Source organism: Bemisia tabaci, chromosome 8 (genome assembly GCF_918797505.1).
Source record: "Bemisia tabaci chromosome 8, PGI_BMITA_v3".
Taxonomy (NCBI): Eukaryota; Metazoa; Arthropoda; class Insecta; order Hemiptera; family Aleyrodidae; genus Bemisia; species Bemisia tabaci.
The window spans coordinates 22808987-22820649 of record NC_092800.1 but is presented as its reverse complement, the minus strand read 5'-3'; the positions used below and the strand labels follow the sequence as shown (position 1 = coordinate 22820649).

At 35.3% G+C, this 11663-nt stretch overlaps 2 protein-coding genes across 3 annotated transcripts in view; one reads left to right on the top strand and one right to left on the bottom strand.

The window, feature by feature from the left end:
* The first annotated feature begins 3189 nt into the window (after positions 1-3189).
* S (EGF receptor activation regulator Star) lies at positions 3190-7975 on the top strand. Its single transcript, XM_019044793.2, has 5 exons — positions 3190-3335; positions 4178-4407; positions 5087-5284; positions 6379-6531; positions 7124-7975. The coding sequence occupies exons 1-5, from the start codon at positions 3224-3226 to the stop codon at positions 7298-7300; spliced, it is 870 nt and encodes a 289-aa protein (XP_018900338.2). The 5' UTR covers positions 3190-3223; the 3' UTR covers positions 7301-7975.
* Positions 7976-8572: 597 nt separating this feature from the next.
* The window catches only part of Mondo (MLX interacting protein mondo), a 37265-nt gene continuing 34174 nt past the window's right edge, over positions 8573-11663 (bottom strand). For both annotated transcript variants that reach the window (XM_072303617.1, XM_072303618.1), the window contains one exon: positions 8573-10771. The gene's annotated coding sequence lies outside the window, so the exon portion shown is untranslated. The remainder of the gene's footprint in view (positions 10772-11663) is intronic.

Here is an 11663-nt window from a genome sequence, read left to right as displayed (position 1 = left end):
GTGCAAACACTCAGCAACGATCGATCATTATTGGACATCGATGGGAAAGAAAATCGACACATATTTCGTTTATTCAAAAAAATCTGTCGCAAACAAGAGATACAGCCAACTGAATACACTTCCGACAGGTCACGTTGCTCTTAAATCATGTTGAGTACATGAAAAATGTCCAAAATCCACCCATTGATGCACAATTGGACATTTTTAACTCACAAGAAACTATATCCATACTGACTTGAACCTTTAGATCCATAAGGCTGCATGCATGACAAGGCTCATATCGCACAATAAATATAATTAATTTTGCTTTAAAAACGTCCAATTTGCCGAACTTGTATCGCACTTTTTCTAATATTTTCCGCGTTCCGGGCAGTTTTTTATACTCGCCTGAAATCAGATTTACGCAAAGAGAGGCGTAAGAGAACCTAGCATAAATAAACAAACCATCTCGTAAATGGTCACACATTTTCTTTGCGTATGTGATTTTAAATATTCAATGCATTCGTTTATGAAACTCAAAGAAATGGGAGAGAAACTGAGTGCTTGAAATTGGTTGAAATTATACCAGAGAATCATTTTGGGAGACTGTTTGATCACCAACCGCCCACGGGCGCGGAGAAACTGGTATGGTGCTTACGGAAGTTTTGTCTACTTTAGACGGAGGGGGAATTTACACTTTAGAAACATGGGAAATCGGCGGAATTTACAGTTCGGGACGGTGGGCAATCGGCGGAATTTACACTCCAAAAATAAGGAATCGTCGGAATTTACAGCCTCCTCAAAAAATTTGTCAAAATATCTACAGAAATTTTTCACTGTTTATAATGTTCCAAAAGTGTTTTTTTTTATTAATTTATTTTTACATTTAAAAAACACAACAAGAAACAAAAAACATCAGGCAGAAGTAGTCCCTAAAAATTGTGAAGAAACCGTAATGCAATGATAAAAAGTAAATAAATTTTAAGAGAGTAGATTTACAATTTCGTGAATGGTGTGCCGTGCTTTATTTTTGACTTTAATAATCGATCTTATTTTTTCCGCTAAAAATTTCTGATCATTTTTGAAAGTTCATATTTGTTTAGAAAAAGAAAAATCAAAATTAATCATGTTCAAAATTACCTTATAGCAATTTCAAAATCAGCAAGCATCCGCTTCTATGCTGAAAATTATTTTACGACACTTACCCCGAATTTCTAGCATGGTAAAAATTTTTACGCATGTAATAGAATTATCAAATTCATCGCTTGCTTTTTTTCTTGAACGGCTATATGATCTGGATTTTCTGTCGTTGCAGTCTACCACAAGTACATGTCTAGTGACAGATGCGTTCTGTGTCGCTTTGAATTTAGACAATATGTCTAGAGAAGATAAGATCCGCAAGTAACGTATTCGTAATGAAATTCACTTTGTTTGAGCTCCTTCATTTGACACTCACATTATCAGCAGACATTCACATAAATACCAAAAAGAAATTTAGTCTTCGTTTTTGAAAAATACCCAAAATGCCAATTAATTCATACATCGGCCCTTATTACTGATAATCGTGTTATATCTAAACCACTACTTCACTAGTACTGATGGTAAACTGGTAAAATTGTCAAAGCTCATGCAACAATATCTATGGCGTAATCCGCACTATTCACATGTAAATTTCTCTTATGTATGCAAGTAAAGCACTGTTAAAGCAACGAACAATTTCGCACGGAGGGAAGGTAGTGGGTCATTGTACAGGACGGACAACCATTCTTCGTATTTGACATTAATCCCATTCTATAAGAACAGGTACAAAAATGTGGGAAAAACTATACTTCTACGTGCGCATATAAATATAGTTCCTTTAAAATAGTCATCTAAAATGAAACACTTTAATGCATTTATAATTTTTTTACACCAAGAAATATATTAATTTCTATTACAAAAGTGGCCTCGTGTCCTGTTTAGAACGGAAAAGCGCGTAAGGCAGCTGGTAGTTCCAAGCGCCTTGCGCCTCATCGATACAACTATTCGTACTCAACGGATGTCCATGTTCCATACTTAAAAATTGAAGGCGTTTCGTATTTCTGTTGTCTAGGTTTAAGTTACCGTGCTCGTAACGCGTAGCGCTCTGGCAGATAAACAAATGGACACTATATCATCATAGGTAACGAACAAATAGACTGATTCAACCGAAATCAGCTGGACTAAATTTCATTAAAGAAGTCATAAAGAGCAAAACTAAGACGGGAGATTCGCAGCAATAATCTCCTGTCACGCATTTTAGCTTTCTGAAAGCGGCCGGACATTCGTTTTAAAAATAAAATTTCATTTGGACTTTTCTTCCGTTCTTCCGAAAATATTTTTTGAACATTTCAAAGGAAGATGTCAAGAAATTCATTCTAAAGAAGAAGAAGAAGAAAAAAATCGCAACATAGCAGTCCAGAGCCGTGGCGCGAGTAATTTCACCACCGATATACCAAATTCATCCGCAAGGCTGCAAACAAACATTGAATAGTTCTTTTAAAATACCGATCTTAAAAAAAATAATAAGACACTGATAAAACAAGAATATGAAGATTAGTTCCTAAAGTGTGTAGATACAAAACTGTAAAAGTATTGGATCAAATTTTTTTTTGCATTGTTATGTTTTTCAGTTTTTGGCATAGTGTAAAAAAAAAAGTCATATAGACATTTCAACTGGTAAAACCTGCGTGAAAATTAGCAATGTGGAATTTATTCCGTGAATTTTTAAAGTTTTGATGATTAAATTCGTCCTTTTGACCACAGCTGCCCGCGCATGATTAGGTATTTGAAGCGAGGCAGCAGAAATACGAAACGCCTTCAATTTTTGTGTATGCAACATAGACATCCTAGAGTACGAATAGTTTGTATCAAAACGTTAGGAGCTAGGCTGCTTCTTACACAGTACACACTCACTCTCTATGGTGGACCAATCTGTGGGTAGGCTCGATTACTTTCAGAGCCAGTCAAGTTGCCAACCCTGAACTTGTAGGAGCACAAAGATAGTGTGTGAGGCGTGGAGTAGTAAATATTCATCCATGGGCGTGGATCTAATAATTTCTATGGTGCAAACTGTAAACAAACAAATGAAAACCTGCAGTTGCTGTTCAATTTCGTTTATTTTTTGAATAATTCTAACGATAGAGCTGTTTTTTTAAGTTAATTTTTTCTCTTTTAATTTTCAACACCTTGAGTTTTCCTGTAAGTGGCTGAATGAATTTTATGGATGATTACATCGTGTCCAGTAAACTCTCACAAGAGGATCCCTCCGATTGTTGCCTTCTTTGGCACTTTCTCACTTGTCATGACTATTTTATTCCTGACCACCGACCTCAAAGGTATGTCAAGTACATTTTCAATTCGTGTAAATTTTCAGTTCAACTCCTTTAGAGTCCTCGTCAGGTTTTGAAGTTCTTTAAGCATCAATGAAAGAGTTGTGGAACAAAGTGTTAGGTTACTCACTTTGCCATGCTCATTAAGAACAACGGACTTACTATTCCTACAAGATGACAAATTCTTTCTATTCCAGATACTTTGAGTACACTCAAAGCTACAAAATCGAATGTACTTAGTACGTTTGATTTTGAACGTATCCATGTTCTATTAGGTACCTATCAGGAATATGTTTGAATGAACCGCAGGCTTTGGTATGAGTAAGCCTCAGACTTGGATGTATTTATGCTAAATGGAACTATGTGCCAGTGGAAAGACAGGAGGTGCTCGTTAGTTGAAGGCCATAAGAATGAATGGGGATTTTAAAGCGTAAGTGACGTCAGCGGCGATAATCGAGACGCGGAACGACGACAAGCTCGTCGTCGGGGCACTTTAACTCATGAGCCCTGTCCACAAGGCTCTTGTTACATGTCTACGGCTCACGACTTAGTGCTCAGTTCCTTTTGATTTAATGTAAAATTCCACTTGACCATTTTCTCAAAAGGAACTGTAGAGCCTCTTCCACATTGTTTCTTCTCCACCTCACCATGCGCACACCCCATCTTTTCACTTGCTTGGAGTTCCTTTTAGCATAAATACGTCCACTTGACTGGAAAGAATTCACGTTTCTCTCTAAACTGCCCATTAGCAGCAAGAATGAATGGAGTATAAGTATTCGGCTCTCTGGCATGTTAATGTTTTTATCACTTCCTGGACATTTTATAATTTGTTTATTTTCTTCTAACAGCGAGAAAAACTCATAGAAAAAATTTACCCCTCAAACCAAACTCTGATCTTACAAGCGTGCAACAGGACAATCCGCAGCTCATAGACTTCATAAGACACAACTTCATCAATCCTCCGGGAACGTTAGCAGAATCTAATACTCAACAAGGCACTCTAACTACCCATCAAGATGGACGGACCATGACTGAAAACTGGCGTCTCAATAGAGTAGGAGCTTTGTTTCGCAATAAGGTTTGTTGCTTTCGGTGCTCTTGCTTTGAATACAAATTAAGAGAAGGTAATGCAGAGGCCATGGTCGTAATGTCAGAGAATGACTGTAAGGCATTTTGCATGGATAACATCGGATCGTTTTTCAGGAACTTGACCTCAGTATCAAACTCTTGCAATTTCATTTTTAATGGCTTTTCACCAAGAACACGTAAACATCGATGGCCAGAGTTCAAAACAACGCATCTCCTCTTAGCGGTGTTTCAAAATTTCTGCGCCGATTTTATTTCTTGCCAGATAACAAGCCTATTTTATAGCTTGAAATCTAGAAGAAAAATCAAGAAAATTTTAAGAAATTGCACTGACTAGTCTTCCATAGAATAAATCGAGTATGACAGAGAGTCTGAAAAGTTGCAAACAAAGATAAGTACTTGGTTTCGAACTTCGGTCATCTACAAGCTTTAAAGTGATTTATGCAAGATTGAAAAACTGGTTGAAAATGTCCCTTTTGTGATATCTGTCCCCGAAATTTCAGTCTATAATAATTTTAAATTTTCCCCGAATTTGAACCCACTGTTCTATTAGTACCAAAGGTATCCTCCCTCCTTCTAAGCAATGGAATTTGAGCACTAAACAAAGGAGACAGGCTGATTTTTTATATTTATCGGTGAGCTTCTTTAAATGTATTGCTTGTTTTTACCAGACTGATGGAGTGTTTGTAGATGTGGGTGCATATGGTGACAACAATTTTTCAATGACAGAGTACTTGGAAGATGCATTGAACTGGTCTGGCCTGCTAATTCAGCCAGATCCAGTCATCTACAATAATTTGCTGCTTCGAAAGAGGAGTCAGTCTTTTTCAGCAAACACATGTGTCAGTCCGACTCAGTATCCACGCGAGGTAAGTTTATGCTTCTCCATACTCAATCCAAGTATAGAAGCTGTGGTAGAAGAAATACAGAAGCTACTTATACCTAGCTGTCATAGAAGCTGTTATATTAGGGTAGGTGGGCTGTTAGGGCAAAGAACCGCCCATAGCAGTGCGCTACATTTTGCACTGGAAAATCGGGAATACGAAGGATAAATGTGATGAATCAGAATAGTTTGGAATGGATTTTTGGAAAAATGAGGGTGCATTGGGACAGAGTAAGAGATTTGGGAATTAATCAGGATGAATTTGACTAATATCGTTTTGTAATCCTGATTCCTGGGTCCCAGAACATGGGCTTGCCAGAGGGGCAAACAGGTTTCCCTCCACAATCTTCCAGGTTTTCATGAAAGTAGGTTCCCAATTTTTCACAATCTACCAAACCAAAGAAATCGTGAAGAATTGATAAAAATGCTTGCGAAATCAGAATGCATCTAAAAAGAGGTTAAAATGCTACCTGTCATCTTGTCTCCCTCAAGTATGGCGTCACTACAAGGGTACAGGAACCTCTCAACCGGTGGGCTGTGTGAAAAAATGGCAAGGTCTGTAAATAGGTTTTTGAAATGAGAAGGCCACCCTTAAAAATGGGAAAGCCACGTGTGTCCGCAAGGACATTGCACTTTCTCCCCAAAATTTCAAACACTTTAAACAGGGTGGAAAAATGTAAAATAAAAAAGAAGCTATTAAGTACTTTGGAAATGTTGGGGAGGGGGAAGGGGATGGGCCTTTAAAACAGGAATGGTCTGATATTTTTTCATTTTTTTAGGATCGTTTAGGGGTAGGGTTCTCTTATTATTATGTAGCCTGTATTTCAGTGTTTGAGCCCCTGAAGCCAATTTATGACATCTCTACAGTCAAAGCTAGCCTTTTCTTGGAAGAATCTTCTAAAATTGCTTTTAAGTATCATGGGTTTTGAGTTAGTGCCTGCACACCACAAAAAATTTGAGAAGCACTTGAGAATAAAACATATTGAAACAGTCTTGTTTTTCAAGCCGATGGAAGTTTCAGTTAACTCGATTTCGGTTTATTTATTGTGCTTCATGAACATTCAATTGTGTTTGTTTCAGGTGTCTTTCAAGAATCCTCGAGAAGAAAGCAAAACTCAAACAACTGTGGAGTACAAAAGAGTTTTTTGCTTCCCATTATATTCGTTACTGTTGGCGTATAACTCAACAAAAATCGATTTGATGTGCATCAATGCTCATGGTTTTGAGTTCCAGGTACGTTTCGAAATTATTATCTATGCTTAGTAATGTGATTTCGCACTTTGGCCATTGATATGACACATCTCAAAGAAGAGACACTAAGAGGCCCTCCCCCCCCCCCCCCCCCCTCCTTCCGTGGATAGAAAACATGCGACTTTTTCTGCAAAGCAAGACATCCAACGACCACTTTCTCATGTTTTATGGATAAAAAACATAGGAAGTCAAAACATTCGTATAATTTTTTTGTTGTACATCTAACGATCTAAAATTTTCTGACTGCAAAACACTGTCTCCCAGTATCAGGACAAGTCGAAGAGAAATAATATAACCAAGTGGTCATCCAGTTGTGGCACACATGAATTGGATTTTCAATTTCTGGACAATTCTTGGACACATTTCAATACCTGGCTCATACATAAAAACACCTATCTACTTGGGAAAACTGATGTCACGTATGTTGTTTCTTAAATGAGAAAGAAGTTACCATTGCAAAATATAGTAAGTCTAACCATCCATTTTTTTTTTTTTTTTTTTGGAAACAGCTCTATTCTCTTTCAGCAGCACTATTTTTTGTGTGTATTAATTATGTTGTATCTATTTGAAATAGGTTTTGAGAACTCTACCTTGGCCGAAGATCGACATTACTGCTCTCAGTATTGCTTCCAACAAACAGGACAGAATTGTATGGAAAAAGTTAACCTATCTTCTCGAGTCTCAATCTTATAAACTTATGACTGATTTCTCAAATGAAAACTATCAAGTGTTCCTAAAGATATCCAAGTAATAATTTACTGATAAGCAATTCATTTCTGACCAGTATGATATACTCTGACACCATTTTTCTGTGATATTTACACTTTTTATTCACTAATATTAGTTTTATTTGTTTATATAATTTCTGTGTGTATTTTTATAATTTATTTAATTTTATTATCTGAACTGAACCTTCACTGTTTTCGCACCCCTTCTCGTATATTAACCTCACCATTCAGCCTGAAGTATTAATTTATGCCCCAATAATTACTTCTAGATGACAACTTTGTGAACGTTGTTTTGTGACCAATCATCATGCAATTCAATTAAAAGCAACGAAAATAAATTACCGTGCCAGTATTTTCAGATATTATGTTATTGAATCCTGGGACATTGAAACTTAATCTGTGACTTACTGTAAAATTTGCTATATTGTTTCTTTTTCTTACTTCATGATCAGGAATATGCAATTTGGGCGCCCTTCGAATTTTGCAACCCAATAACAAGTTCTTTTAACTTGCCGTTGTTTGGTCACTGAAAAAAGTTCACTCTATTTTGTAGCATCATCTGAACAAATCAAACGATGACATACACGTTCTTATTGATTGTGTTATTTTAATTTTAATGATTAATTTTCTTTTCTTTTTTAGGGAATTGTTTGACCCAAGCAAAAATAAATGATTTTTAATTGTGTAATGCACGTAAACTGTTTGAAATATCTCATTTTCACTTCTTATCCCTTCTTCAATTTCATTGAGTATGTTTGTAATCAAAAATTGAACATTTTTTAGGAAAAGATGAAAAAAAAAAAAACCAATCCATTTTGAATGGGGCGATACATGGACTAGAATATCAGGGTCTTATAGGAAGTCCTCGTATTGCGGTAAACTCAAGAGCGGCTCCTAGGAAATGAATTTAAGTCCGCATTTCTGGTCCAGAACGCCCCACAAGTTGACTGATTTTCACAATCAGCATATTCGCAGTTAATGAAACCATCTAGAAATTTTTTTTTCATGTCTAAAATAGAAAAAAAAAGGACAGAGCTGAGCCAGATACTTGCCAAAGTAAAAAGTTCAATTTTAGAATGAAATCAGGGCACCAAAGACTAGCTGCGAGCACAAAACAAATAACTTAAAGAGGAAATCAATTGGTATTCATAAAATTAGACTTAAAAGTATTTGTAATTCCTTGAAATCATCTCAGATCATTAATTCCGTCTTCCGATCAATTCTGATTGTAATTCTGCAGCTAAAAAAAGTTCTCAAAAGAAATCTCGGGGGAACAAGTAAAAACAACAGATAGATTAGGTAAGCTCTGAAACTTTTATTCTATGTGTAAAATAACAAACAAGTTTTGCATGAATAATTCTAAATCTTTGCATGAAACACTGGATCCTTAAAATTACTTGCTGAAGTTTCCACCTTAAAAGATTTCTGGTTCTGCAATTAAAACATTGAATACCAGCTGGTAGATCTGAATAGATTTATATAACATAATTTTTAAAATTAATTACATCATTTCTTTTAGCAATCGCAGTTCTTTTTCATTTGGTGCTCTTAGAAAGACTGATCTCATTTTAATGAGAAAAAAATTTGATCAGACAGGTAGTTAAACCTTTCATTTCCATAATTAATTTCTGTTTGAGAGTACTTTCCGAAAGCATTACGCCGTTAAGTTCTTTACTTATGTCAGACCTGGACCAAAGACCATGCAATGAGCTTTAATCATGAGTTTTAGGTAGAAATTATGCCTGTCATATGGATTCATATTCCTGTCATATGGATAAATGAATACATGTATGTATTTTCAACTTATCTCTATTGGTACAATATAGGTCCAGGTGAAACTCTTTGTAATGCGTAGGACAATGTATGCTTTAAGAAAAACCAAAGATCAAGTTCCCTTATAATTTGGACAGGGAGAGGGAAGAGGCCCAATTTTTTCAATGCAGCAACTCGAATAAATTTAAGGATTTTCCTCTAAATTTTCTAGCGGAGAAACTTCTTACATAGGACTGGTCTAGTATTTAATTTGAGCATAATCGGCTCAGCCGCATTGCAACGGAAAGCTTTCGAAGGTTGAGGTGAGGTGTGCGTGGGATAAGGGGGGTCGCGTTGCACAGTAGGTCATTTTAGTCCAATGCGGTATTGCAAAGTCGATCTTGGAGAAGCTCTTTTTAATAATTAATTTGATTTAAAAAGGAACTGGCCACTGTGCTATACAACAAAACCACCACTAGGTTGATACTTTCTTTCGGAAAATACACTTCTCTCACAGTGGATGTACAAGTCACTCAAATAAGAGCAAAACAACTGAACCTGTGCATCCATAGTAAGAAAGGCCCGCATCCAATAAAATGTGCTGTTTCACTGAATCCTAAAATTATGCCAACATAGCTGTAAAGATGAAAAAAAAAAAAAAACGATTAGATAATCGGTGTATGTTGCCAAGAACTGCTAAACTTGCTCATGAGTGTTACAAAATACCTATGCAAGATATTTACCAAACCTGTGACCATGGAAATTGAGTGTTTCATGCAATGGTAGTCTCAGGCTGTATACGAAACAATGGACATCTTACACTAGAAAGTTTCTCAGAGACCATAGATAGATCCATGCAATGAATCTTACAAAACCTAAGCTGTATCATTTAATAACTTGAACAGTAATATGAAAAAAACAAGAAAAATAAAATTTTGGTCACCTTTCAAAAACATCATCTGAACCAAGAGTCAACATCGACCTTGCATCACATTACTTTGTACATTCCACGAGTATTTCAAAAGGCACGGTTATTTAGACAGACTTACACCAAAATAAATTTTACAAAAGAGGTAGCATACTTCCAAAAAAAGCTGATCAGACCAATTACGTGAAAGATCAACTTAGAGAGGTTAGGTAAAAAAATAATGTACATTTTCGGGTTAATTGTTGCAATGATAACAAAGTAGGTAAGTTAACAGAACTTAAACTAGAAATCAACAAAACAGAAAATTTTTCCATTGATACATTTCTGTACATGAGCTCATGATAACCAATAAAACAATGTACATATTTTCAATGTGGACAAAACTTCCCTGATAAAAGCAAACCAATAAGAGAGCCCTCATTATTGATAGATTCAAATCAAATTTCCCAAGACCAGTTCAAATAAATGATAATGAACCAAGTGCATAACTTTAATCAGGATAATCTGTAAGAGATTAAAAACACATAGCACACATCATTTAACCAATTTAATAATAATTTATACCCTCCATTTTTTAATGTGACTGATTTCTTCACACGATTTACTGACAGCAGAAATTCATAATTTGAAAGTATGAACTTTTAAAGGTATAAAAATTATATGTATTGTGATTAAAAGCTCAACATATTTTAAATATGGCAAGGTGAGGGAAAAAGTATTTTGGTAAGATTTACAAATTCACACAGGGCTTTTGAGTAAACCTTCGATACGAGAGAGGAAAACACCAAAATATAGAACAAACTTTACTAAAATACTGGTTGGGTGGATTTCTGTAGATTTTCATTTTGGGAATTTTTTTTCCTTCAAAAAAAATTTTACAGTAGGTAATCCACAAAGCATTTTTTAGAAGTAGTATACTATGTAGAATCATATTTAAGTGGAGGGGTCAACTTCTGTAGGGCCAATTTTTTTTTTTTTGCTTGTAAGTGAACGAAAAAAGTCTACTTTGTCAACTCCAGCCAGTCTCATTTCACATCCTGTATTTAGTACTTGCAAGGCTTCTTTCCTTCAACTTAAGGTTTTTTATTGCTTTTTCAAGTAAGAGAAGTCAAGTGAATAAAAAAATGATGAGGATAATACTTTAAAATGACTTACAAATGGTCATTTTTGGAATTTCAGTACGGAAAAGGCTTAATATTCTGAAAAACACACTTTGATTTTAATCCTCCTAAGAAAAAAAACCAATCGAAGATACTGAAAATGCATTAAAACTCTCAATGATACCCTTAATTAAACTAATCTTCTCATAAAACCGATTTGATTCTTAAAAAAATAGTCTTTACAGCCGTTTTTTCACCGATGGCCGGAGTTGACAGGTAGTACGGAGTTGACATAGATGAAATTACAAAACGAAGTTATTTGAAAAAATAACGAATATTTAACTAAAGACTAAAATCTAATGAACTGGAACAAACAATTGAACAAAAATATTACACGAATGTCAAATAAAGCTCAGTTTTACAACGTTAAACGTCATTGGGCCGGAGTCGACAAGGTCGGAGTTGACATAGACGAAATTACAAAACAAAGTTATTTGAAAAAATAACGAATGTTTAACTAAAGACTGAAATCTAATGAACTGGAACAAACAATTGAGCAAAAATATTACACGAATGTCAAATAAAGCTCAGTTTTACAACGTTAAA

Bases quoted from the DNA above. Each gene is read 5' to 3' on its own strand.
- S (XM_019044793.2), top strand. From the start codon at position 3,224: ATGATTACATCGTGTCCAGTAAACTCTCACAAGAGGATCCCTCCGATT. The intron at 3,336-4,177 runs GTATGTCAAGTA...TTCTTCTAACAG, and splicing joins CCTGACCACCGACCTCAAAG to CGAGAAAAACTCATAGAAAA. The intron at 4,408-5,086 runs GTTTGTTGCTTT...TGTTTTTACCAG, and splicing joins GAGCTTTGTTTCGCAATAAG to ACTGATGGAGTGTTTGTAGA.